Source organism: Malurus melanocephalus, unplaced genomic scaffold (assembly GCF_030028575.1).
Source record: "Malurus melanocephalus ecotype Western Australia unplaced genomic scaffold, MMel_1.1 scaffold_169, whole genome shotgun sequence".
In the NCBI taxonomy this organism is placed as follows: Eukaryota; Metazoa; Chordata; class Aves; order Passeriformes; family Maluridae; genus Malurus; species Malurus melanocephalus.
Window position 1 is genome coordinate 1366507 of NW_026623401.1, and position 26313 is coordinate 1392819.

The 26313-nt window shown below is 47.5% G+C and overlaps 1 protein-coding gene across 1 annotated transcript in view; it reads left to right on the forward strand.

Annotated features, from left to right (window-relative positions):
* IGDCC4 (immunoglobulin superfamily DCC subclass member 4) overlaps positions 1-22702 on the forward strand; it is an 86382-nt gene extending 63680 nt beyond the window's left edge. Inside the window, exons 10-20 of the mRNA XM_057372320.1 lie at positions 965-1135; positions 1715-1948; positions 5655-5762; positions 6045-6228; positions 6855-6982; positions 7160-7330; positions 7858-7995; positions 8491-8596; positions 9519-9753; positions 16506-16670; positions 18280-22702. Coding sequence (XP_057228303.1) covers positions 965-1135; positions 1715-1948; positions 5655-5762; positions 6045-6228; positions 6855-6982; positions 7160-7330; positions 7858-7995; positions 8491-8596; positions 9519-9753; positions 16506-16670; positions 18280-18816 — 2177 coding nt within the window. The 3' untranslated portion in view covers positions 18817-22702. The remainder of the gene's footprint in view (positions 1-964; positions 1136-1714; positions 1949-5654; positions 5763-6044; positions 6229-6854; positions 6983-7159; positions 7331-7857; positions 7996-8490; positions 8597-9518; positions 9754-16505; positions 16671-18279) is intronic.
* Positions 22703-26313: the final 3611 nt, after the last annotated feature.

Below are 26313 nucleotides of genomic sequence, written 5' to 3' on the forward strand. Positions count from 1 at the left end.
GTTCAGCAGGGATGGTAGCATTTACCTCTACTGGATGTGGCTGTTCCAATTCCATGTGTGCTTGCTTTGCAAWTCCTTCTGGGTATTTGCTCTTAAAACTGTCAAAGCTCTACAGCTTCTCACTTCCCAGGGTCATGATTCTTCCTGAGAGAAGGATGGTGAGTGTGATGAGGTGCTGGACATGTTCCCATGTATTTGAACTGGATTAGTAGTCTGTGCTGTGACTCCTGGCTCTGGTTCTATTGCCTTGAGCCTACACATGGCTCAGTGGCATCGTAAAACCTTGGAAACACTTGCAACCCAGGGATCATACTCAGCAATACGCTGTTACATAGCAGGGACAGCACTCTTGGCTGAGTTAATGGCAAGGGAAGCTGAAATCAAGACCTCTGCATACTCCAAACAGGCCACATGAATCTTCAGCAAAACCAGTTAGCTGATACAGTGGAAATCCCAGGCTATTCTCAGTTTAAATTTCCTGTTACCTCTCTTATGAACTTGGGTGGGCTGAAGAGGGAGCAGTAAAACCTCTGTCTGGTGTRGATGAGGGTGTGAATTTTGCAGAAAGCAGGGCTGCTGGACAGTTCTGGTTCACATTAAGGTGAAGGTTTAAATACAGCAGTGAGAAGCAGTGGAACATGCCATCAGCTCCCATTAGCTGTGCTCATGTTCCACCATCACATCAGCAGAGCAGCRTTTCTGACAGCTCCCTCCGGGCAGGCTCTGTGGTGCTAAAGGCAACCTGCAGTTTGGAATGTGATGAAGGGAGTTGTCAATCAGAATATCAGCTCTGCCCAGCCTTTAGTTCTGGTCTTTCCTGGTGGCATAAGACTGCACTGGGAAAAGCCAAGSCAGCCCAGGGCATGCAGACCACGAGGGAGTAATGAGGCTTGTGGCTGCTCAGCTGTACTTCCCTTTGGCTGGAAAATCCCTGTCTTCARTGGTGTCCCCTTGCTTCCAGCAGATCAGGTCACATCCATCGAAGTGGGTGGAAATGAGACCCAGATCACCCTCTACTCACTCCATCCCAACAAAGTGTACAAAGTTCGGATMGCAGCCAGCACCAGTGTGGGATACGGGGCCCCTTCTGAGTGGACCCAGCATCGGACTCCTGACAGAGACAACCAGACACATGGTAGGAGGCTGGGGAATGCCTGGGATTTGGGGCAGGATGTGGGGAGCTTGAGGCATTTTCAGATACTTGCTTTCCTTTGCAAATTAAAATCATTGGTTTAGGTCAGACCAAAGTGCTCACCTTTATCTTGCTGCTCATCTGCCCCTGTATGTCTCACTGCTTGCCTGGGCAGTGGGACTTCRCTCCCTCCATGTGCAGCTATTGCAGTTCTTAAAAAAGAAAGAAAGGAAGAAACAGAGCGCCAGATCCCAAAGTTATGGCATTTGTGAGTGAATAGACAATTCTGTCAAACAGAGCTGAGTCCATGCCCAACTCCAGCAGTGGTTAAAGATGGTGATATTTCAGGATACAATGGGAAACCCCCATAGTGGCTTCATGACGTTTTTTCCTCTATCATCCAGCTGGGAAAGTCAGTGTTAGAGTAGGACTGTCTTTACTGTCAGGGTTTGGAGACATCCCACTCAGGACAGCCTTTTCCTCCYGCTCTTCTCTCACTACTGAGGCCAGGGAGGATTCAGTAGAGCAAAGAAATGGAGACAAGTGGCTGATTGTTTTTCTCTTGTGTGCTTCTTCTTTCAGTTCCATTTGCCCCGACAGAATTGAAAGTCCGAGCAAAGATGGAGTCTCTCCTGATAACGTGGCAGCCCCCAGCCAACCATGCCCAGATATCTGGCTACAAGCTCTACTACAGAGAGGTGGGCCCAGAGGAGTCCAGTGATGAGAGCCCTTTGGATGGTGCTGAGGATGAGAGCTGGGACGTAGGACCCATAAAACTAAAGAAGAAAGTGAAGCAGTACGAGCTGACTCGACTAGGTTAGCTGGCTGCATCTTCCTAGCACTTGGTGTGGAAACCCAGGGCCTGTCGCTTGCGCTTAGTAGCATCCTGGAATGCTCCCAAGAGGCTCAGTTGTTTGCTTGGCTGAAGATACATTGGGCTAGGCCCATYTGAGGTTTTTAAGAGCATCCAAAGTTCTTTCTGGAGTGGGGCTCTTGAGGCTTGTGTTGAGCAGAGTTTAAAGCCCAGAAATCTCTAGTGCCAGTTTAGCAGGGATTTTAACCAAGGGTTACCAGTACACTTAGTATATGCTAGTAAGTGGTTCTTAAATAGTGTTTTTATTGTGTTGCTGTAAACAGTGCCTAGATTGAAATCTCCAGTCAGGACAATGATCTGTCCTTCCCTGTGTGTTTCTGAGGAGCTCCATAATTGCATGCTGTTTGAAATCTCTCTCTGTTAAAATGAAAAGATGGGGTAATTTACAGCATGCTAATTTTAGGCCAGTGTTCTCCTCCACCCCCTGTTAGGGGAAAAGGGATGAAGAGTGAGTGTCTACGACTGGTGAACATCTCAGCAGCAGTGAGACCTGCCTGCCTGGCTCACTGTGCTTGGCATTTCCCACAAGAGGTTATGTTCTTAACATCTGTTTGTATTAATTGATCCCCCACTTTATGCTTCATTCTTGTTACCGCCCAGTGAGTAGAGACTGTGGGGCACACACGTGTGTCATGTTGGTTCATCTTACATTTGTAGCACATATATTATGTGTAAAGGTCAGGCTGCAGCACCTGAAAGGACTGTTTGTGCCATCTCTGAGTGGGTTCCCAGCTCTGTGGCAGCCATCTTGCCTCTGGGAGAGTGTTAACAGTGATGAGTTCCTCTGAAGAATTTAGGTCTGTAATTATTGCGTAGAGGAAACCACATGTGAACATCATCATGCACTGCTCCAACCACTGGCAAGTCAGTCRGTGAAGGGGCTCGGAGTGGGCTGAATTGGTTCCAAATGCTCTGGCATGATGATGCTGAGAAGGCTGCTTGTTCTTCTGTAATTATTTCCTTAAATTTGGGCATCCGTCAAACCGTAATGGTTTCCGTATGATGTGGCGGCTGTGTATCGGCTATCGCTGTGTCAGGAGCGCAGGCTCAGGTTTCTCCCAGCCCAGGATGTTCCCTCTGCTCCCCTTGCACTGTTGAATGATGTGCTCCTCCATGGCTTCAGTAAAGGCAGGGTTAGGAATTTGGCTGTGCTGAGGAAGGCAGGGGGTCTGCACATGAAACGAGGAGTGGTTGGGATTTGGAAGGGTTTAGTTTTACAGTGCAGAACTATCCTGTGCAAGTAGTTAGGGCTGCATCTTGCAGGGAGAGCAGGTAGTGGTCTCAGGATGGGCTGGCGGCCCTAATGTGATCTGGGCTGATGGGGAATTAGCAGGGATTTCCCCACCCATATATGTCTGCCTGGAAAGCGGAAACCTCTCCTAAGATCGCTCTGTAGAAACAAAATATGAGTCCACAAAATCAAAAGAAAGCTGTCTTGAATCAGCAGAAGGGCTTTTCCCTGAGAAATTCTTGGTGATTTCCATCTGTGTTCTAGCACTTACTCTCTGTAGTGATGTGCAACTACCAGGGCCATAATTTATGTGAAAAATAAATGGCAGGGATCTGATCCTGTCTTCTACATTCCCATGAAGGAAGATTGCATTCCTCTGGAAGTAACTCTTTGGAAATCAGGGTATTTTTCCACTTAAAGGRAAGTATAGCTTATGGCACCTGGCCAATATGAACACCTTGAAACACTGAGTGAAGCAACATACTTAGCATATTGGATATATTATGCAGCCAGCCAGATTAGTGATTTGAAATGATCTGGRCTAGATTATTGTGCTTATATTTAATGTATGATGGAATGCAGTGAAATACATCTGTTTTCATGCTGCCTACCAGMTTCTTGACAGCTTGATAGAGTTTTATGTCTGCTTGTTCTAAGAGCTTGAACATCTGGGCCTGTGTATAAAAATTGAAGGCAATCCTCTGACTGAGAAATCCAAAATACGTATTTTCAGGATGTGAGGTGCTTGATCTTGAAGTAGAGCTCCCCTGGCTTCACGTGTAAGCAGCTGCTGTGTTGATCCTGCCCAGGGATGGAGACGGAGGACTTGTCCTTTCCTTCACTCCATTCTCCAACAGGAGCTGCCCACAGCTRCATCACATCTGTGAGCTTTTCCTCACCATTTTGGATCGCACCATCCATGATGTGTTCGTGTCCCAGTGAAGCCCAGCCCAAGGCTCAGGCAGGAGGAGAGTGTAGTGCTGGCAAGAGATGGGCTGAGGGGTTCTTTGTTCCACTGAGCCTGTGCYCCCAGCCCTTTGGAGGCTGAGTGTCCTTTGGTCTTATCCCCCTTCYGTGGGTTTGAAACATTTTTCTGTGGCTGAAGAGTGTGGAAATGGAGAGCAGGCTGTCTTGGAGGCAGACAAAACTCTGTTTGCTTTTGGGATTCTTTGAGGGAGAAAAATGTCGCTGAACTGTTTTTATATTCTGAGYGTGAGCATGTGTTGTGGAGCAGAAAAAGCCTTTGGTAATTGGTGCCRTCAGCCTCTGGGAGTGGAATAAGGGCAGTAATAATAAAATTGGCATCAATAAGAAAGGTTTCATTCTGCTTACGTTGTCTGGCAAAGAGAGCAGTGATCTATGAGGGCAGGGAATGAAGAGGCATGTCCCAGATTAACAAACTTMATCAATGTGCTGCAGCCAAGGCAACAAAAGGCAGTGTGAGCTGTTTTGGCTGAGCTCCTGAAGGGGCTGGCTGCTGCAGGGAGTGTCTTTGAGAACTKTGTATCTCCCAAGTTGTTTCTTTGATTAAACATCTCCATTAAAAAAACCTTCAGATGCTGTAGSAGAGGAGTATTTCAGTTGATGAAAGGCTGGAGGAAAGCGGGAAGTGGATTTTGGACCAAGGCAAGCGCTTCTTGGAGACAGAGTACCCTGTCCTGCAGCTCACTTTGAGATTCCCCACTCTGATGCAAGGCTCTCTGATGGGAAGAGTGTGTCATGAAGGCCCTCAGGTTTTTRGTGTGGGTCTTCTGTGCACTGTTGCTTTTCTAATTGCAAACTGRGAAGCTCTACTGTGGATGCACAACAGATACTGTACAACAAACAAAGGCTGCGAGTGACTTAATGGGGCATTTGAGGACTTGCTGGAAGGAAGATCCTCACAGCAGTGAATAAATCAGAAAGGAYTTCAATAATAGGAGGTGCATTTTGGGGGAGGAGAGAATGTTCTCACTCCTCAGGAATAAACAGTGCAGTGCAATCACTTCCATGGTGGAGAGAGGAGTCAGCGTGTGTGGGTTTCTTTAGTAGCTTGCGAGGGAAGAGCATCTAGAGATCCTGAGTAGATGTGCCTCAGGCCARGACACTGGTTAACCCCTGAGGGCTGGGACAAGTCCATTTCCTGCTGATAATTTCTGTTGAAAGTGGGGGCAGAACCAAAGAGCAGCTATGCTGATACATACACCATCTGTGAGACAGTGGTTGTGTGTGGGAAGGCTSTAAGGGGAAGGGGGACTCCGTGCTGTCATTTAGGTATTAGGAGATATTTATTTAGGTATAAAGTAATAATATATTTGTTATGTTCAAGCCACTTTCTTGGATGRTGACAAAAGCTGGTGGGATCAAGGAAAATATGTCTGACTGGGAAAGGTTGGTGAGAAAAATAACGCAAGGCAAACCCTGATTGGTTTTTCTAGCTCCTGGGAGGCTGTATGAGGTGAAGTTGGTGGCATTCAATAAGCACGAAGATGGGTATGCAGCAGTTTGGAAGGGCAAGACAGAAAAGGCACCTGCSACAGCAGTAGGTAAGAAATGTCCTTCAATTGTCTGTCTCTTCTGTTTGGCATGTGGCTTCAGAGGAAGGGTAGAGGGATTACAAAAGATGAACTTCAAAAAGGACAGTACCAAAATAGGGAAGGTCATAACATAAGGGAACTTTCTTTGATAATTGCAAAATGTATTGGAGGAAATGGGAAGGAGAGAAAGGRGCAAACTAACCCCCTTCTCATTAGGGTTGTTCTTCTTCTGGGTGTGAGCACCATTACTGTCATGTACATCTTCACATCTCTTTCTATGCTGCACTGTAGATCCCCCTGTGCAGAAGGGGCCTCCACTGCCTCCAGTCCAAGTCTACGCAGAGTCCAACAGCTCAACTTCCATCTGGCTCCGGTGGAAGAAACCTGACTTTACAACAGTCAAGATTGTCAACTACACYGTGCGCTTCAGCCCCTGGGGCCTGAAAAACGCCTCTCTTGTGACATACTACACCAGGTAAGGAGGGCTGCCAAGGGTTCATCTGTTGTTCATGTCAGGAATGAACACTGGGCAGGAGGAAACTGCATGGAATTTCCAGAACTGAGCAAAATCCTGAGTGTTTCTTAYGCTGGGAGTATCTGTCATGGTCACAGATAATGTACAGAACTGCTGAGATGTGGCAGTGGGACTTGCCTGTGACTTGAATACTGAGGAATCATTTATTGGTCTCTGTGTCATTTTTGCTATGGTTGGACTTACACACTTGTTTCCCAGCAGCATGGCAGGGTGCAGTCATGCATGATTTGTGAGATGGTCCTCACAAGTTTGGTCTACAAACTGCTAGAGTTTAAGCAGTTCTAATAATTTGGGGATGTATTTTACCTCCAAATACTTGTGCCTATTTTTGGCTCTAAAGTTTTTAACTTTTTCCCTGCAAGTACATCAGAAATGGTCCTGGGGAATGGGAACTGTATTACTCTGTCCCTGGGAGCTTGCATTCACATGGCTGCAAGAGATGRAGTTTTAGGTGGAAAATTAAGTAGTACAAGAGGATAATTTCCTAAAGTGTTCCTGGTGAGGTGTCAGGGTGATGGGAGAACTGTCAGGTGTTCATGGCCTCATGCTGTGTCCTCTCTCTCCAGCTCAGATGAAGACATTCTCATTAGTGGGCTGAAGCCCTACACCAGGTATGAGTTTGCTGTGCAGTCCAAYGGTGTTGGCATCGACGGGCCCTTTGGCAGCGTGGTGGAGCGCTTCACCCTGCCTGACCGTGAGTATTGATGGGAAACAAATCCTCATTTCTCCTGGTTCTCCTTGAGTCTCTATCATATCCTTCCTAATGTGCACCAGCGAGATGTGATGGTCTTGAGTACGTGCTGGGAGGCATTCTGGGGGCAAAGGCTCCTCTTCCTGCTTCTCAGGCTGGGTCTTTATTTGTCTCTGCCAGGCCCCTCCACTCCTCCGTCTGACCTGCGGCTGCACCCGCTCAACCCCTACGCTGTCCAGGTGCACTGGTGCCCGCCTGTGGAGCCCAATGGCATCATTGTGGAGTATCTCATCCTGTACAAYGCCAACAACACGCAGCCAGATGACATGTGGACCTTGCTGACACGAGAAGGTGAGCCTCCTCCAGGTGCTGTAGCACCCCCCAGTCCTCCTGCCTCCTTCTCAGTCTCTGGAGCCCTGGTTGCYCAGTCCTGCTGCCCTAATTTTTGTGCTCTTGAAAAAAATTTCAAGAGCTCACTTTGAGCACAGACAAATATTCAAGGGCTCATCCTGCTAGTTTTCTTGGAGCATGTGCTAGGCCTGGTCATAGTGGAGAGTCCAGGGACATGGCTACTGAGAGACATGAAATCGTACATGTCTGGGACTGATATAGCCATTATGATCCACGAAATATCCCACAGATACAGGCTGGCACACAGTGATTCCTAGAGAATCATGTGCCAGCAGCATCATGTGCCATCTGTATTGTCAGCTCTGCAAGCAGCAAGTTCATTGTTACTGATGAGGTGTATGATGCACAAAAATGTCACAAAACCYCTCACTTCTGAGGGTCCAACAGTTCCACAGCTGCTTTGCTGCAGCCTCTRAATGCTATTGAAACAGCACATTTTAAGCCTCTTTTGATTTACTTTTKGTCAGGAAACATCTTCAGCACTGAAGTGCATGGCCTGGAAAGTGATACCAGATACTTCTTCAAGATGGGAGCAAAGACAGTGGTGGGATCCGGTCCCTATTCCAACGTTAAGGATGTGCACACCCTCCGGGAGAAGCTGTCTGGTATGAATACCCRGGGGCAGGAAGGGAATTGCATTTCTGGAGGCTGTGATTTGTCAACAGTGACATTTCTGTTTGCCAAGCAAAYGCCTGGTGTCACTGTGTAGGATGTGAAATAGGATTCTCGGCGGGGCAGTGCAGAGGATCACAGCAGAGCCCTCACATGTGCAATTCCAGAACCCATCCCACAGCCAAACTTCATCTCTCTTCCCCATCCTGTTTCCTCTGGAAGGGCATTTGCAATCTGCATYTTGCTGTAGTGTGACATTAACGAATGTGCACAGATCCCAGTTTGCTTTAAGTTGCTCTAAATTGTCACTGCCAAGAAGTATTATTGTTTTATGTGTATAAAATCAGAACCATAGAACAGTTGGGTTAGAAGAGTTCTCAAAACCTATTGGTTTTACTACAGCTGGTGAATGTGAGACACTCTGTACCTTCTTCCTGCTAGCACCTGAAATGATGTGGCTGAAATGATGTCTTTCCTTCCTCTCCTAGATGTCCTGGATATCCACTCTGTGACAGGGATCATCGTGGGGGTGTGCCTGGGCCTGCTCTGCATTCTCTTCTGCATGTGYGCCAGCTTCCGCAACAGCAAGCACAGGTGGGTGTCAGGGACATCACCTCACCTGTGCTGCAGGCAAAGGAACTGCTGTGGAAGGAGACAAAAACAGTGAATGGCATCCTGTGTTCAGCTGGGCTGCTTGGCATGCAGTGTAGGGCACAGTTAATGCACAGYTTGTGTCTGGATGGATAAGGAGCATGTTTAGTATAATCAATTAACTGATTTATTTTCTCAATAGTTTCTCTTCAGCTTACATCCTTAGACTAGTGGGGTTTTTTTTTAGAGAAAGAAAAAGTCCCAGGAAAATGGAAGAACCAGTTTATTACCTGTGTCTGTTAGTGTGGGTAGTGTTTTGCTTCTGAGATTGGACAGCTCTAAGGATGTTTGGAGATGGTTTGTTAACTTCCAGCTGGGAAAATGCTGAAAGACTTCCCAGTGAGTGTCAGGCTGGTTTAAGGAGGATTGGGGGCAGCCGAAAGCCCCCTGCTATCCCAGGGGTCTGAATCCAGCCACAAACATTTGGAAAACCATGAGCAGAAAACAGCTCAGTTGTTCAGAAGAGCTTTGAGCTCACAGCAGATCTCAGGACTTGAAGCAAGCAGCTTCTGAAGTCTCATCCTAATGTGGCCACTGAACTTTTCTGTCCTGTTGCATCTCTAACCCGTAAAGCAGAGGTGACACAGCTCCCCATGGGCCAGGGTTGGTGGACACCTGCTCATGCTGGGACTCATGGTGTCTCCTGCCCTTGGGGTTTGCTGGCAAAGGGAGAACTTTTCATCCCACACTGGGATTTGTCTGAACTTTGACATTAACCGAGGTGGTGCAGAGATGCATCTGCAGTGAAAGCTGCTAGAATGGGATGTGGATAAAGAATACCCCCAGGAGTGGCAGGGCAGGACTTGGGCCCAATCATTTCCACAGGGACCAGCTGAAATGTCAACTCTTGCTTGTTTTCTCTCAGGGAGGCCCTACCAGGCCTGGATTCCCAGGCTGCTGGCAACCACACRTACTACCACCGGAGCAGGCAAGGGGTGGCCTCTCCCAGTGCCACCTTGGACTCACGTGAGCTCGAGTCCCTCATGTCCCCACTGCCAGAGGATGCGCCTGTGCCCCTGGGGGACATTACAGAGCTGACAGAAGTGCACAGCCTCATCCACACGAGCGTCCCTGAGGACATCTTCCATGGGAAGAGGAAGGTAAGGACCCATGCACATTGTGACTGGGCTCCTACCCTTGGCAGGAGCCTTTGTTCGATGAGTGGGGGAAGCCAGGGTGGGATCCTGTCCTGGCCCTGCAGTCTTGGCTYCAGGCTGGTGTTGGGCAGTCACTCATTTCCCCTCTTTGTAAAACCTGACTGGCTCAGCTTTGGCTTTTGGATCTAATTTGGGATCTCTTTGCCATCTACCACCCCTTTTGTATCTGGGACAGTGACCCCTCAATCTGAGAAGCTGCTGCCAAGCTCGGTGTTGCAGRAAGCTGTGCTCTTCCTGTTGCTGTGACATGTGGATGGTGGGAAGAAGTATGATGTCTAGAGCAGACACTTGGCCTTCCAGGATTCTTTTTTGCTTGGAGTAAAAAGAGCTGTCTCCATAGTGTGTTCACTGGAATACTCTTGARGATAAACAAGAGGCGAAATTGTGGGATTTTTGTGAACCTTATTTTTTGAAGCAGTCTTTTCCTGCTCTGCTTGGTTTGCCTGACACTGCATTGTCTTTCATTCTTCCCTGCCCATTTCCTCTTTCAAGCTTGCCTGAAACATTTCATTCCATTAGGGAACCTTTAATTGGCCTAATTTAGTTAATCTGTTTATGTCTCTCTTTGTAGCCCTGGGAGAGCATGTAAAGTAATTAGGAGGTTCAGTAAAACAAATGCATTGTGAGCACGTGGGATTTCACGTTTGCATCAACTATGCACTTGTGTGTCACTGGAGGGAAGGTGAGTTCAGGTTGACCACGAGCCCTGTCTGTGCTGTCAGAGGCACTGCAGGTGTGATCTTTTAGAAACACAGAGTCTTCTGCTGCYTTTAGTAGCCCCATGAGCTGAAACTGTGCCCATGGCCATCGCTTTGTGCTGTGTCAGATCAGCACTCAGCTGAAGGAGAGGCTGTTTGCAGCCAAGCCACATCTCTGGATTTTGGTGGAATGTAGCTGCTTGTCTAGACCCAAGCCGAAGAGTGTGAGGAATTTCCTACATCTCTTTCRGTTAAATGGGGAACAAATGTTTTCAGTGATGGGGACTTACCCCTGAGAACAGGTCAGAGTGAGGGGAAGTTCCCSTCTTTGTGAGGCCTTTCTGGGGGCAGCATATCTAGATCTCTCTTCCAGAGCAGCAGTCCTGTCTGCAAGGGCTTCCACCAAGATTTGAATACGTGCAGAGCAGGGGATGGAGTGGGCAGTGCCAAGGAGTGGCCTGAGAGCTTGGGATCCTCAGAGTGGGCAGTGCCCAGCAGCAGACCTACGGGCACAGACTAGACCTTTTGGGAGACACACGATTCTGGCTGTAGGGTCCCAGTAATTGGGTGGGGAAAGGCCACTGAGAGATAAATTCACTGAGGATTTTTTTTTTTTTTTTTGATGGATGTGGGTGGGGAAGCAAGGGTCACTGGGAAGCAGCCACCCGGAGAGCAGCGTTGTCACCCGTGCTGACCAGGAGGGTGACCTGGCAGGTGAAGGAGATGGAGTGGAGGCCGGGAGCAACAGGCTGTTGTTGCTGGGAGTGGGCACTGGAGGGAGATGTGCTCCCACGGAGGAGACCCTGCTCCCTGCACTGCCCCGTTCCTCCTGGAAGTGCCACCTGAGCACCATTGCTTCCTTGTATACTCTAATGTGTATAATCAAGCGTGAAAAGAATATGGCCTTTATGCTGCAGTAGCCAAGAGGCCCTGTGTCTGGATGGCAAAGTGATGTTAGCTGGCTGGGCAGTCAGGGAGCTGGGCAGGTCTCAGGTATGTGGTTGGAGTGCTGCCCATGTGCCTGGTGCCCACGTTGGATGAAAATCAAGCCAGGAGCAGTTGTGAGTGGGTGCTTGTACACAAAATGCCATTAATCAAGGCTCTGGAGTGGGTGTGGGTGTYCTGTGTGCTGCAAAGAGCTTCCCCCTGCATCCATTGAAGCTGGAAGCCCCCAGGGACGCTGCCTGGAACAGAGTGTTGTGGGAGCTTTGCACCCTGCAGTGACCAGCTGCCTTTGTTGCCTTCTCTTTTCTTCTCTCATGCTGTGTGAAGCTGGGACTGTGAAAACCCATGGCAAGGAATGCAATAGAGCCACAGGAAAGAGAAAATCATTGTGGAAGGAAATTCCTGTCCAGCCTGGCAAGGGGAAGCTCCCCAGGGTGTTCTAGGTTGGATACTGTGACTTGGAAGTTCTATTCACTAAAGAGAGAGAGTGAGAAATGTCTCAAGGATCCCTTTTGTTTAGCAGCATCTCACATCCCCACAGAGCTGGGGTTGTTGGCTGAGGCAGACCAAGGGCTGAGGCTTGCAGGGGGGGTTTATGTAGCTGTGACCTCCAGTTGTCTGCTTGTCCCTCAGTCCTCAGGATACGCTCCCAAAACTTGGTTTGTGTTAGTTGGCACTTGCATTGGCTGCTCTGTGCCTGCAGGCTGTTTCCATGCTGACTCATTACTTACCATTCCATGGATTATTCTTTATTGATTTTATTCTTGTGGCAGCCTGAGGTTCCAGTGGGTATTGGAGGCTCCATGTTASGAAGTATACAGACACAAAGAAGGGACTGCCCCCATGCCGTATGGAGTCAGAAGTGAGTGAATGTCATTTTGCACATGTGGGGAATGGAGAGCAGACTGAGGGCAGGAAGTCTTTAAAAACCCTGAGATTGGAACTGATTCCTGCAAGGAGCTGTGGGCAAGGATTATGAGATGTTCCCAKCATCATTTTCAGGTCAGGATCATCAGTTCCTTCAAACTTAGGGCTGTGATTGCTCTTGAGCTACTAGACATAGTGCTGGAGGTGCAGGATGGCACAAGTGGAAGGTGGGATATTCCCAGAGGAACCTCCTGGAACTCCTGTCCGTGCCTGCAGGACAGCAAGGTGCTACTGCAGCCAAGGTGTTGGCACAGGATCCCTGTGGATGCTCACAGCTCCATTAGGCAGTAGTATACTTGGCCATTCAGTGGTCCATTTTCCTTCCTTTTATGTGTGTTTCCAGTGGCCAAATGCAAGGATTTCTGAATACACTGACAAGTGATTCTCCTCTGTTCCTCTCTTCCCCTTGCAAGCAGCTCCCAGACTGATGCCCCCAGTAGCCCCGTTAGAAATTTAGAAATGACACTGTTGTGCACGGGCTGTGGTGATGCCGCTCTGTCTCCTCTGACAGATGGACTGAGAATGATAAAATGGCTCTGCTCCAGACATCTCTGTCACTGCTGCTAGTGGGCCAAGCAATGTAAAGGGTGGGGGAGAATGTTAAAAAGCATCTGCTTTCCATGGAAGACTTCAGCTTTTCATTGAAGTAAGCCAAACCCAAGCATTTTGGCTTGGAAATGTTTGCTGTTGTGCTTCTTGGGAGCTGGAACCTTCTTTGCTTGCTGCCCCACGCCTTCCCTGTGGGCCTCCTTCCCACAGGACTGTGTTTCCCATAGAGCATCCCTATGGCTCCAAGAGCAAAGGCTGTAATGCATCAGGGAACTTGGATCTACCCAAGTTGTTTGTCATTTTCGTGTTGAAATTTTTCTGCATGGAAAAGAAGTTCCAGTGTTTTCTGAGAAGCCTCATGAGAGCTGTGCTCCTAGTGACAGTGAGCAGAGACTCCTTTATCTGCTGGGGAAGGTCTGTGTTGTGGTGCATCCCAGCTGTGGGCAGGAATGTTGCTATGTTTGCGTGACACGGAGCTTTCCCACTTTTACCCGCTGCTGTTCRGCAGTGAATCCTTTCTCTCTGCTAAAACACTCCCAAAAGCTGGGCACATCTGAAATGTCCCCAGCCTCGTTTTGCACAGGGCTTCAAGCTACTTTAAATAACCATCCTCAAAAAACAGGGAAGGTTTCAAGTTGAACTTTTGCTATGTGTTCATTCTCAGCTCATATATTTGCATGAAATCATGACTTGTCACTGAGAAGGTAACACGATCTAGGCACGTTTTTACCAGTTGGAGTTTCTATAAAAAGGCTAAAATGAAAAGACTTGTTTGCTTTGATAAGGATTTAGCTGTAATGGAAATGTCTTTTATTGGAAGATGTTTTTATTAGTTTTCATTCTTGTGTTTGCAGTGAACTGACAAAGGGAATTTTCCCTCTTTAAATTAATATTAGRCTGACACTCCTTGCTCCTTGCCTTCATTATTCCGTTGTAAAAACCAAGAGAACATTTCCTTCCTTCAGCCACTCGCTAGCTGCCCTCTAATWAAAAGAAATAGTATCATTTATTACACAAAAAAAATGCTACTTAAAAAAGCAGCAAAGCTTTCAGGCACACAAGATTTCTTCAGGTCTGTGATGAAAACAGTTAATTGCTGCTTCCCAGCCTTAGAGACTAAGTCCTAAGAGGGATTTGTTTTTCACATTTTTTCCCCCCCTCTCAAGCGTAATGTGCTTGAACAACATGTGGGACACAGGCCATGTTGTGTGGCTGATGGTTTTTTCTGTTTGTTGAAAGTTGCAAACTGGTACAAAACAAGTTTGTTCTTCGTTGCAGCCAATTTCAGCCAGAGCTGAACAGGCTGTTCCCAGAGTCATCAAAACCTATGTAAACATGGCAGATTGACATTTCCGCTAACAGATGGTCCATGGGGRATTGCAGTAGAGCTGCCTGTTTCTTTCCACATTTTTTGGTATTCACAAGATGCCTGCAAGAAGGTTTTTCGAGTTTGCTCTGTGTGTGTGTCTGCGTATGATGCTCAGATCTCTCTGATGGCAAATATGCATGCAGGCATCTCTAACAGGACACACATTTGGTGCATGTGTGCAGATTTGTGTAGGTTCAGTGCTGAAATTTCCAGGCAGTATTTGCTCAGTAACGTATGTTCCTTGGAAGAGGCACAGAAGCCATCAGTCAGGGATGGAGCTGCAGAAAGCCTTTCAGATGGCAGCAGAAGCAAATTGAACACGCTTCTTGAGCACTCGCATGAGGAGATATTCCTCTCTGTGATCGCTTGGTTGATTTCTCGCTATTAAAGCRTAGTTTAATGATTGTCCACTTAGAAACAGAGCAATTAGGGAAGGCTTTTGGCTCAGAATATATTGTTGAGGATTGCAGAGAGAGAAACGGAAAAGACACTGCCTCAAGCRTCCACATCTAAATTAGCAAATGKTAGATAGCCACAGTGCTGAGCTCAGACATCACTGTTCTGCAGGGTGTTGGCATATCARTGAGGCCTTTCACTATTTGTTTGCTAGAAATTTGCTCTTGAGGGAACTGCAAAGCTCCTGTGACTTGGGGATGGTGCTGGGATGTAACATGGCTCTGCCTTCCACAGGGTGTTGAGCCATTTGGGTGCCTGGGTGAGGGTGGACAGAGGGCTCAGGACAGCTCCGGCACTCTTCAGCACATACACGAGTGCTTTAGTGTCCTTCTGCCAGCATGAGGTAGCATTTGTGTCTCACTAAATAGCTGACTTAGGAATGCCTGGCTCACATACAACATCTGGTCGTGTATTTCTACCTAATTTTCAGCCAGATGGACCGAGGCACAAGGAGGTCAAATGACTCACYCAAGGTCAGGCTGATGTCAGAAATCTCCTCGCTGTCTCGGCTGGACTCACGCTACGTTGGTGGTTGTTGGAATAGATTTGGCCTAAGGAGCAGCCACATAGGCAGAGYAGGAACCTGGGCTTCTCCTGCTGGCTGTCACCAGTAGATAGTCAGTGTAGTGTATTTTCACACTACACAGCTATTGTGCTCACACCACCAGTATTCTGTGTGCAGGTGTACACTCGCTGTCATCAGGTCTGGATTTTCTCTTCTTCATCCCTGCATCAGCCTTTCTTCTACCTACACAACGTGTAACATCTGTGGAGCAAGGCCAGAGATAATGGGCCTGTGTGCTCCTTAAATCTCAGTGTACGTGTGTGTGTGTGTGTGTATGTATGTGAGTACTGCAAGGTTCAGCTTAGGTACATGCAGGGCAGCCCAATAAAATCAAAACCTGGAAAGAAAATACTTTTCTGCCTGTGAACTAATAGTCTGAGCTGTTAAATAACTTCAGCTCTTAAAGACACACATTTCCCATGCACAGAGGTGTGCATTCAACAGTTTATTGCAAGGGGAAGCTGAAAGAACTCAGAACAAATTGCGTTCAGCCCATATAATTTAATTAGATCTACAAACAAGGTAACACTCATTGCCCAGGGGATTTAAAGCTGCACTAAGAATTGCTTGGTGGTCTGTTGCAAAAAAAAAAAAAATTAAAAATGAAGGCCCCCAGTTTTGTGCCTCTGTGTTGATGAGGAATGGTGGAGTGTTTACCCAAGACCTGGTTTGGAGCAGGAACTCGTGTGTGCAGTGCCCACACGTGAGGGTCCTTCTCTGTGCTGCAGAGCATCCCTTGTGCCAAAATGACTGTGGTCATTCAGCTCCAGATTTCCTCATCCCTGTCCCTTCCCAGCTCTGGAGTATTTTTCAGGAGGCTCATTCTGCTCTAGGCTGTTGCACCTTTTCAGGAAGCTGATTCCAGTGTCAATGATGTCTGTGCCATGGTATACTTGTTGGCCTTCAATTTGAGACTCAGTAGAAAGTCCCTTACAGGACTAGCAGTGAACCATTTGTGCTCTGCTTTAGCCCCTGTAACAGCAATAAAGCCAGTTCTAAGGCAGCAATTGTGCAAGTCCACTGCAGAGCATTYTTATTTTGATGCTGTCAGAAGTGTYCTCCACATTTATGGTATTTTCCTACTTGCTCTTTCCTTTTTCAAGCTGCTTCTCATTTCAGGTRTATGAGGATGAGAATCTGTGTTTGTTATAACTGTGTCTTTTCTCCTCCCACTTTTCTCCTGCAGTCTTCATGGAATAAATCRGCCAATCAAGCCTGGACAAACAGCATCACCAGATACGGGGACACCATCACCAAAGAGCCTCTCTCTGCTGTCAATGGGTCGCTGAAGCTCCCTTCCAGTGCAGGGCAGAAGCTTCTCTTACAAGCTCTGGTTTATGATGCTGTGATGGTGGGTATCTTTGCTGCTTTGTTGACTTTTTTGTATTCTGATGTGGGTTTTCCATTTATGTTCTCCATCTCYCTTTCTCCTCTTTGCAGCCCCTTTTTGTGGGCTTGTTCTTCTGGTGATGGTCAGATGGGGTMAGAAGGTCAGTTGTCAGCAGGGTCCTGGCATTTCTGGTTCCTGAGGACCTGGAGCCAGGCACCAGCAATCTGCTTGGAGTCTTAGTTGTGGCTGCACAACAATCAGCCTGAGTGAGTTAGGAGCTGCAGTGCTCAGCACAGCCATTAAGATCTACAGGCACTCGCCTGACAGAGGGATTGCACTTTTGGCTGTAAARGGTGTCAAAGATCAAGGGTTGATTTAAGCTCCCTTCTCCAGATAGGGCAGAGCAATTTTCACTGCACTTGTGTTGTTTATGTGGGTGCATAGACTGGGAGGAAATCCTATTTCTGATATTGCATCATTGGAATAAATGTGCACTCCTGTGTTTGGGAGAATGTAAAAGGATTGGGATGTTTTAGCAAAGCAAGCTGACACCTGCTCAGGCTGACTGTAACAGAAGATTTCTTTGGTTATTCTTTTAAAAAGTTMATTCTCCACCCCCAGCAAATACTTCTGAGTAACCTACCTATGTTTCCTTCCTAGATAGTGGTGTGAAAATCAATTATACACAGGATGTAATTAACATTGTGGATAGAGTTAAGACAGTGTTTTACAGCCCAATTACAGGGCACCRTTTACAGCACAGCTTACCCACCAGAGTTTGTCAACAAAAGAGAGAAGTGTTAAAATATGTAAATGATGCTCAAAGTTGGCTTCAACAGAAAGCACAAATTACACGTGGGATATCACTTCCATACTCTGAATTGTCTTCTTGCTGCTACATCACATTCAGCCCAGAATCTGAGCATTTATTGCCTAGAGAGCTCTTTGTGAGCTTCCACAATAATTTGTCTGTTAAATTATTGAGTGATAATCTCGCAAAATGACCTGCTTGTCAGCCAGATTTGTGGAGATCTGTAGCCTGAACTCCACTTAAGCACTGCAGAGCAGAACTTACTGTTTTCTGTCTGAATTAAAGTGCTTGAATTTACACAGACTTTTGCAGGCTGTGACCAGGGCCTTAACAAACATACACTTTGTGATATGTAGCCAGAGTTAAATGAGGAAAGTGGAGAAAGGGGAGCCCATGTATCTGTCTCAGAAGCCAGTTTCCTACAGTGCTGCCCACTCACCCTGTAGAAATCTGGCCCTTACTATGGAAACAGACTGGTGAGATTTGAAAATTGTGGTCTTTGACAGAGGCTTGGAGGAATGGTTGCTCCAGACTGCCAAGAAACTGTGAGCAAATCACTTCTCTCCCTTGGGACTTGCTTTCTCAAACATAAAATAGAAATAATGATCCTGAGGTGATTTGAGTTGCTTCTTAAGACTTAAGCTCTGAGAAACATATCAACATAATGCTTAATAGAGGCATGTGTACATCCCATTGCACTCAGTGGGATTAAAAATAAATACATGTCAGTGCTTGGTTCGGTCACAGCCTCAATTACCTGAATTTCACTTACTTTACCTTTCTTTTTTTTTTTTAAATTTCCCCTCTGTTTGATAACAGAATGAAGCAAAGAAAAGCCACCYGCCAGCCAGCCTCCACCAAGTAGAAGCAGAGGTCATTGTCCATTCTGATTTTTCAGCCTCTGACAGAGACTACRACTCCCAGCTGCACACCCTGGAGAGCGAAGAGACACAAATCGAGGACCAGGACCCTGAAGAGCTCCCCTCAGGGGAGCTGGCCCTTAGCATCTCTCCCAGCTCCCAGCAAGACACTGGCCAAGTGTTGGTGGACTGCACGGACAATTTGGAGGCTCAGGCYCAGGCTGAGCTACTCTGTACCAACACAACGACTGACAAACCAGAGGCCATTAGYATCTGTGGGCTCACCAATGGCTTCCACTGGCATGGAGAAAGTCTGGATTCGGTGGAGAGTGGAGATTCGGACTCCATCCAGGAAGGCAGGGGTGATGTGCAGCCAGTCAAGTGCCAGTTGCTTTCCACAGCGCCTGAGGAGGCCCTGCCCTGCAGTAACTCTGGTTTAACCAGTCCATCCTCAACATCTGAGAACATGGCACGTGTCCACAATCACAAAGAGTGAACTGATCTGATTTTGATCACAGCAGAGCTGAAGCATTAAGAGGGCCTGTCCCTGTGAGGTGCCGCCTGCCCTTGGCTCACTGAGCCCAGTAGGGCTTGCACCTGTCAGCTCTACAGAGGCCTKCGGGAAGCCAGGTGGGTTGGTAAGGGCCTGTTGTCTTCTCGCTGAAGCCAATGTGGAACTGGGTGTTGATRGGAGCAGGACTGAGCAGTCTGCCCGAGTCTGACACAAACCATGATGGAACAGAGCCTTCTGTGCTAAACTGGGGCCGTCACTTCACCATAGCCCTTGAGGCGACTGGCAAGGTGTCGTTTAATGCTGGGAAGTGCACCGAGCAATCCTGCTCAACTGCCTCTTTCCTGGGGAGTGCCCGGGCACTACCAACAGTCTGGCAGCTGGTGGATCCATCCTGTGCCGGGATGGATTCTGGCACAGGAGTTCCAGGAGGGGGTGGAAACCCYGGAAACAAAGGCAGTGAGCTGTAAGCACCAGCCTTTTCTGCCCTCCCGTGGTTAGAAGGATTACCAGGCTCTCTGTGTGCGCTACTGCAGTAGCTACTACTACTAGCAGGCTGATGTAGTGGCCTTTTATTACACACTCTACGAGTGCCTCTAACAACTTGTACTTTATAGAACCTTCTGCAGTGTCTGGGTCATTTCACCAACCTGGGCTTTGTTTTATGTGGGTTCTTGTACCTAATATTTTAGGTACACATYTGTCCTTTTAATGTACAACATGTATTTTTATTTCCTTGGAACATCTTTATATTATTTAATTTTATAAAATGGAATAGTGTGTGGWATAGAGTAGCATTTTTACTACTTCTCTCTTTCTTTGTTTTTTCCTCCCTAACAACACAACTACCTCATGTCTGTTGGAGAAAAAAATACAGTAGATCTACTCATTTGTTATAGTCCGTTATAGGTTTTAACTTATTCTTATACTGTCTTTTTCTAAAGAATATGTTTGCACTGGTTGTTGACTCCTCTTTAACACATAGTGCTGCAGATCTGATGTCTCTCTTGCTTTGTTTTTTTGACACCTTCCCTGCAGCCAGAGTTGGGTTGTGTCTCTCTGTGTAGGACTGTGTTTTGCAGCAGCTGCCAAAGGAGACTGCTTTAGCTGGCAGGATGTCGATCCATCTTTCCTCCACAAGCTTGTGCTAACAAAGAGAAAGAAGAACCAGCAATTGCAAAAGTAATTTGTAATATTAGGGGCATGTATTTATTTTCTCCTTTTTTGCATGCCCATGTGGAGGTATCTCAGATGGTTTTGATTCCAGAGAGCAGTGYTCAGCCTTCTGTAAGAAGTGGACTTGCTGAAAGCTTTGGATGAACAAGTGAAATTTTCCAGTCACTTCTGATAGTGCTGGCCAAAGTGGTTTTGGGTGGATTTTTTTTGAAGTGCAGAGCACCACCATAGCTTTAAAATGAAAATGAAGTCTTTGGTCTCATACCAGTCAGTCCAGCTTGAAAATCATCCACTGTTTCTTCCTGCTGATGCTGTTTGTTTACTGCTGACATATCTCTTAGCCTGGCCCTGCTGGGGGTGGACTTTTCTCTACTTTTGTTAGCCTCTCTGTTAGCTCCAAGCTTTGACTGCAAATGCTACAGATTGGACCAGCYCCTCAAAGGTAACAAGGATCAGTAATTCTGTTCGTGGGTGTTTGGTAAATGTTCTGCCTTCCTGGAGGATTCAGACATCTCACCATTTGTTAAGAAGGAAAAGATGGCCACCTTCCTCTTTTTTTACTAAAATTCTCCCCACGCTACATAGGAAACTGTGTGCCAACTTGAGATCCTGTAAAAGAYTTTTGATTTTGTTTTTCGTGGTGACTACTAGGTGGAGGTACCACTGCTTGCAGCRTGGAGAACCTTACTTCACCATCACTATGTGACCTTTTTAGCTCCAGCTCTTCAGCAGAGGAGAACCTCCAAGCCTCCATGCACGCTGTTGGAAAGGATATTGGAGCTTCCCCCTCTCCCCAGCTGGCAGCACCTCCTCACAGTATGACATGCTGTTCTGGGAACCAGCTATATTTCCAGTCATTGTGCTTGCTCTGTTGCTCCAGCTGCTGCTTGGTGTCTTGAAGAGTCTTGGAAATGCTGTTCCATGCTCCGAATAGCCATGACTCTGGAATGCTGTGGGACAGAAACTGGAAATCAGTGCCAGTGAGCAGGCAAAGGCAGGAGTTGGTGTGTGCATGCTACTGGAGCGAGGAACTAGAAAGGCAAGGAAACATAAMTGGGCAGAGGAAGTGTGTAAATAACCTCCAGAACCCACTGCCACAAGACTTTGAAACTCATGAGTTAGCAGGGTTACAGATMAGGCAGTGAAGTGTTATTGCAGGCAATAAGGGCAATTCAGTTTTCTGGGAGTGGATGCAATCGCAGAGATACAAACCTTCCAGCTGGGCAATGTTGGGCACTTGCTGCGGAGAGTGGGGGGACATTGTGCAGGTGGCCCTCAGGTCCCAGTTAGCTCCATGACAGGTCCTTGCCCTTCCTCAATGACACAACAGGCCTTGCACAAGCCACATTGCCACTGCTGGTGTGCAGAAGWGCAGGGCACTTCTTCAGAAGGCTCACTCCCGGGGAACCCCTGGACACCTCCTTTCCCCTCCAAACCAAGTCACCTGCCCTCAAGCATGGCAGTGTGCTGAAGGAGTGCTCCTGCTGAGCCTGCTGGCTGTCGGAGGGCTGTGCCAGGAGGAGTTTGGTCAGCAGCAGGTATGACCTGGGCACCAGAGTTYTCTCTCCTCTGTGTTGGGACACTGCACCTGGGGCAGGTCATGMACCTTGGAGCCAAAAGGTCACCACTGACCAGCAGCACCAAAGCTGTCCCTAGACCAGTGTATGTCCACGCAGAGGGCTAGGTGTCCTTGTCCAACTCATCTGTGCCCCAGGTCCCCCCTGTCCTGAACGTGCAGGGACCTTTCAGTCTCAGAAAAGTGAATCAAAGAAAACACAAAATACACATTTGATGTGAAAGCTGAAACAACCAGTGCATATATTTTTTTATCATGAAAAAAGTAGCTTTCTTGCAGATTTCTCACAGGCACACAAACTGTTGATATCTTTAATTACCCATCATGCTTAATATCTGTTYCTGTATACCAGGCTTCTTTCTCCCTTTTGTTCCTTTCAGTAACACTAAAGATTATTGCTGTTGAACCTTTTTGCTGGTGTATATTGTTTTACATTGTTAAAATGTCAGTTTTGTCTCACTGGCATAATTTTGTAGTATTAATGTTACTGTTCGGCTACACAACTGTATATTCCCCATGCTGCTGTGAGAGTCACAATTCTTGTTCTTTTATTCCTTTCGTTTCTTGTCACATGAAACATGTGACTTGGATAAAAACCTCTATCGGCTTTTTAAAAATTTGATTTCTTAACAGGCAGCAAAGTTCTGGTTTAAATAGTTCAGATGAGATAACTTCTAATTTAGACTTTGAGAATTTTWTTACATTACTAGCTAACAATCAGCCCATGAAATACACTGTGTAAGAAAACAACCATTTTACTAGAGTGCTGTATATGGTTTTGATCTCATTAGTAATAGGTGTTTTGAAGGAATCATTGTCTTTTCTAATCAATACTTTTGATAGAAGCTTTTAGCCAGCAGAAATCTACCATCTACTTCTGTTACTCTATTCCCTTGCTTGTATTTTCAAGTTAAATTTCATTTTCTGCACAGTGCATCAAGATGTGTAACCAGAACTTGATYTTGTTTGAAGGTTGTGTCTGTGTTTGGTTCCATGCTGTACTTTATTATAACTTCTTTCTTCAGAGACTGTTCTTACTCCACAAATACTCTTTAGTGTTAAAGTGTAAGAAGACATTGTCCTTATATTCCTTAACTAATGGGTTATTAATAAAATGTTTAAAAAAAAAAAGTGGAATTTGTCTCACAATTCAGTGTGTTACAGCTGTTCCAGGCTGTACCTTCCTGGCAGAAGCACTAGTGGGAGCAGATTCATGCTCCCAGCAGTAGTGGGAGCAGATTCATGCTCACACCAGTTCAGTGAAGGTTGTGAAAGCGAGATGATAGTGGGTACCTGGTTCCTTAGGAATTCTTCTGGAATTTGAGACATGAGCAGAGGTTGGATTCATTAGGCATTTCTGGATGCTTGCTCATTTCTCAGTTTTGAACTGATTGCTGTAAGAAAAAATATTTGTCCAGTTTCATGCTTTGTCTTGCTGGGGAATTTTTTAATGGGAAGAATAAGGCGAATCATCTAGCAAATGAGTGGTGAGACTTTTCTTGGATGGCACACTGGGCTGAGCACTCGGTGGCTTGTGTCCAGCAGCACTGGTGGGAGGATACCTGCCAGTGCCCAAGGACACACTATTAACCTCCTGTGCATCCCTCTTTTTTCCTGGGATGCATTCCCTACTTCAGTAGATAGTTTCCGTTATTACTTTATGCTGCCACGACTAYAGAGCCATAAAATCTCATTTTATCTGCATTACAGAGGTAATAAATCTGCACTTAGCACAGTGTTCTSTGATAGTGGTTAAAGGGAACTCTGTCAGACTGTGTAACTCTGATGAGTCTTTCTCGTAATGATAGGTAACCCCGCAAATGAGCAAGGAAGGACCTTGGAGGAGGGGGGATGATGGGTGACTGCAAATCACTCTTCCAGGTCCCAGTTTACAGCATGAGATACTGGTTGGAGGCTGCTGAGAGGAGACACGGTGGAATGGAATGAGTGACAGAGATGGATGGACACAGCAGTTACAGGAGAGAAGTGAAGAGCAAAATGTCTGGTTCTGTTGCTTTCTCTTYCCAGTCTTTATCACCCCAGTACACTGTGCAAGGATGCAGCTGGAAATGGCACTGCAGTGGTCCCGGGTTCCTCGTGGTCTCAGGTAATTTGGTGAGTTACAATTGCCCAGTGCAGCAATGGGCAATTGTAACACATGGCCCCACTCAGCCCTCTGGGACAGGCACAGCACGGGGCAGTGGGCTGTGTGATGCAGTGAGGTGCCCAGGGTTGCTCTGCAGATCCTCAACAGGCACCCAGAAAAGTTTCTGCTGGGGAAAACAGCTTCCAGAAACAGGTCCTGGGGTTGTCCCACCATTGCTGCCATGGCTCTGCGCTCAGTGCCTCAAAGTGGGTGCCACGATTTTGGCTCCCGCTCCCTTTTGCTTAATGACCACGAAACAGATGCTAAAACCCCGTGTGTACGTATGTAAGGGAAAAGCTCCCAGGCTGTTAGCAGGCAGGGTAACCACAATTACACATAGAATAATAGATGGAGTGGATTCAGACAAGTTAATCTCCCRCTTCATCCACTGAAACTACTAATGGTGTCTTGGGGACCTCAGTTTGCAGTTAATTGGTGTAAATCAGGAGCACAATTGGAGCTGATGGAAATTTGCTGTTCAAGGAGTGAGGGGTGAGTGATGCTCTCTGAGGGCAGCTCTCTTGGAGGATAACCTTGTGGAGAGGGAGGGCAGATGGACAGATCCTGTGSTCCTCAGCAGTAAGGAGGACGGACAGATGGACCCATCGACTGCTCTRCAGGAAAGGGTTTGGAGCCTCAGTTTCGGCTGGACACCATCACTGCCCTAACCCTGCTGCTTTTCCAACGGCTCCGATTTCTGCTCACAGTGTGATAAGCAAATTCCTGCCTCCAGTACAAAGCAACTTTTCTAAGCCCTCATGCTTACAGAGCGTAGAAAAATGAGTGCTCTGAATTCCTGCTCTTAGGTGGATCCAAAAGCCCCAAACCAGTGGCGGGATTTGTCCTAAAAGATCTCATGGCTTTTCACACGAGTCCTATTGTTTGGCAACAGTGGACATACTTATGATTTCTGAATATGCCACCAGTGCTGTCACCAATGCCTTTTGCAAGATGCAGGGATGAACTTGGAAAAACCCTAACCATATACCTGCTTCCCCCAGCCCCTGGGTCCTGCAGCAAAAGCACCCAAAATCATTGGTTCATGGTGAAAACAGCCCTGTAAAGCACATAGTGCTTAATTTCTCTTGGAATTAATTCCCACAAGCCCACAATGGCTTCAAGCATTACAGAAACGCTGATGGGGCCCCATGGCAGGAGCCAGRGAGTCGGAGCAGGAGCACGGCTGGTGCCAAAAGGTCAGGGACAGCGCAGAAATTCAGATGTTACCGAGGTTGGCGGAGCCAGAGCAAATTCTTCCCCAGCTGAAAGCAACCTCGTACTGCTCAGCCCTTTGCTAAACGAAGGAAGCTTTAATGTGGAGCAGATGTAGTGACGTCTTCTCTCCTTGTTAGCCGACTCYGACATGCTCAGGGTGCACCATCCAGGGAAGCCTTGCATTGCTCCTCTTTGCAGAGATTTTTTCACCAGATTTCTGGGAATCATTACAGGGTTTAGTAACTCAGTCCACAGGATCTGGTTTTAGTCTGAAGAAAGAAATTAGTTAGAATCAACTGTTATTTTATTTTAGTTATTTTTTTGCCAAGCAAACACCACAAAACATTGAAACTGTCCTTGCAGAGATGGCTTTTGCTGCTGACAGTGATKATATGAATTATGTTTGTGGAGACCATGGACCAAGGGACAGGGTAGAATCAGTCGGAAGGCACAAAATATTGCATGGGTGCTGGGGCTGAGACCTGTGTAAGGACACGTTATCCTTATTTCATGCCAGGAGGGCAGACAAATTAACCTGCTGCGGCAGGATCTGGGAGCCAACTTATCCCTTCCTGGGTCCTTCCTCACTGAGACCTCTGCGAGGGTGAGTGGGCTGGTTCAACATCTGCATTTACTGAGTCGGCTGTCCCTTTAGGATAGCGTTAAAATCAGGAGCACCCGAAGTGGGACAAGCAAAGCTCTCCTATGTTCCTGCGAGGTTGCCCCAGTGAGAGAAGACAGGTGAGGGAAAGCTTCGTGATGTAACCCTGTAATACACGGAGCTCTGTGAAGGGAGCCCCGAGCAATGAAACTGGTGAGGGGAGATGTGTGAGGGGACTCTGGTGACAGGGATCCAGTGAGGGGAGACACACGAGGGGAGACCTGTGACGGGAGACACCTAAAGGGCGTCCGGTGAGGGGAGACCCGCGGGGCTGCCCTGGAGACAGGAGAGCCGTGAGGGGGCACCGGTGGCAGGGCTTCGGTGTGGGGGAGCCCCGTGAGGGGGCACCGGTGAGAGGAGCCCTGTGAAGGGAGCCCCGGGAAGCGGCACCAGTGAGGGGAGACTCGTGAGGGGGGTCTGAAGAGAGGGCTTCTGTGAGGGGAGAAACGTGAACGGGCTTTCGTCAGGGAGACACATGAGAAGGGAGACCTGTGAGGGCGGACCCGTGAGTGGGTTTTGAGAGGTGCTCTGTGACGGGAGCTCCGTRACGGGAGCCCCGTGAGGGGGCTCTGGGGAAAGCAGACCCCTGAGGGTCCCTGCACACTCCCCGCGGGTCCCGGAGTGGCTCCTCACGGGGCGCCCCCCGGCCCCTCAGCCCGGCCGGCACTGCCGGCGCCCCGGCGAATGCGCAAGATGGCGCAAGGCGCT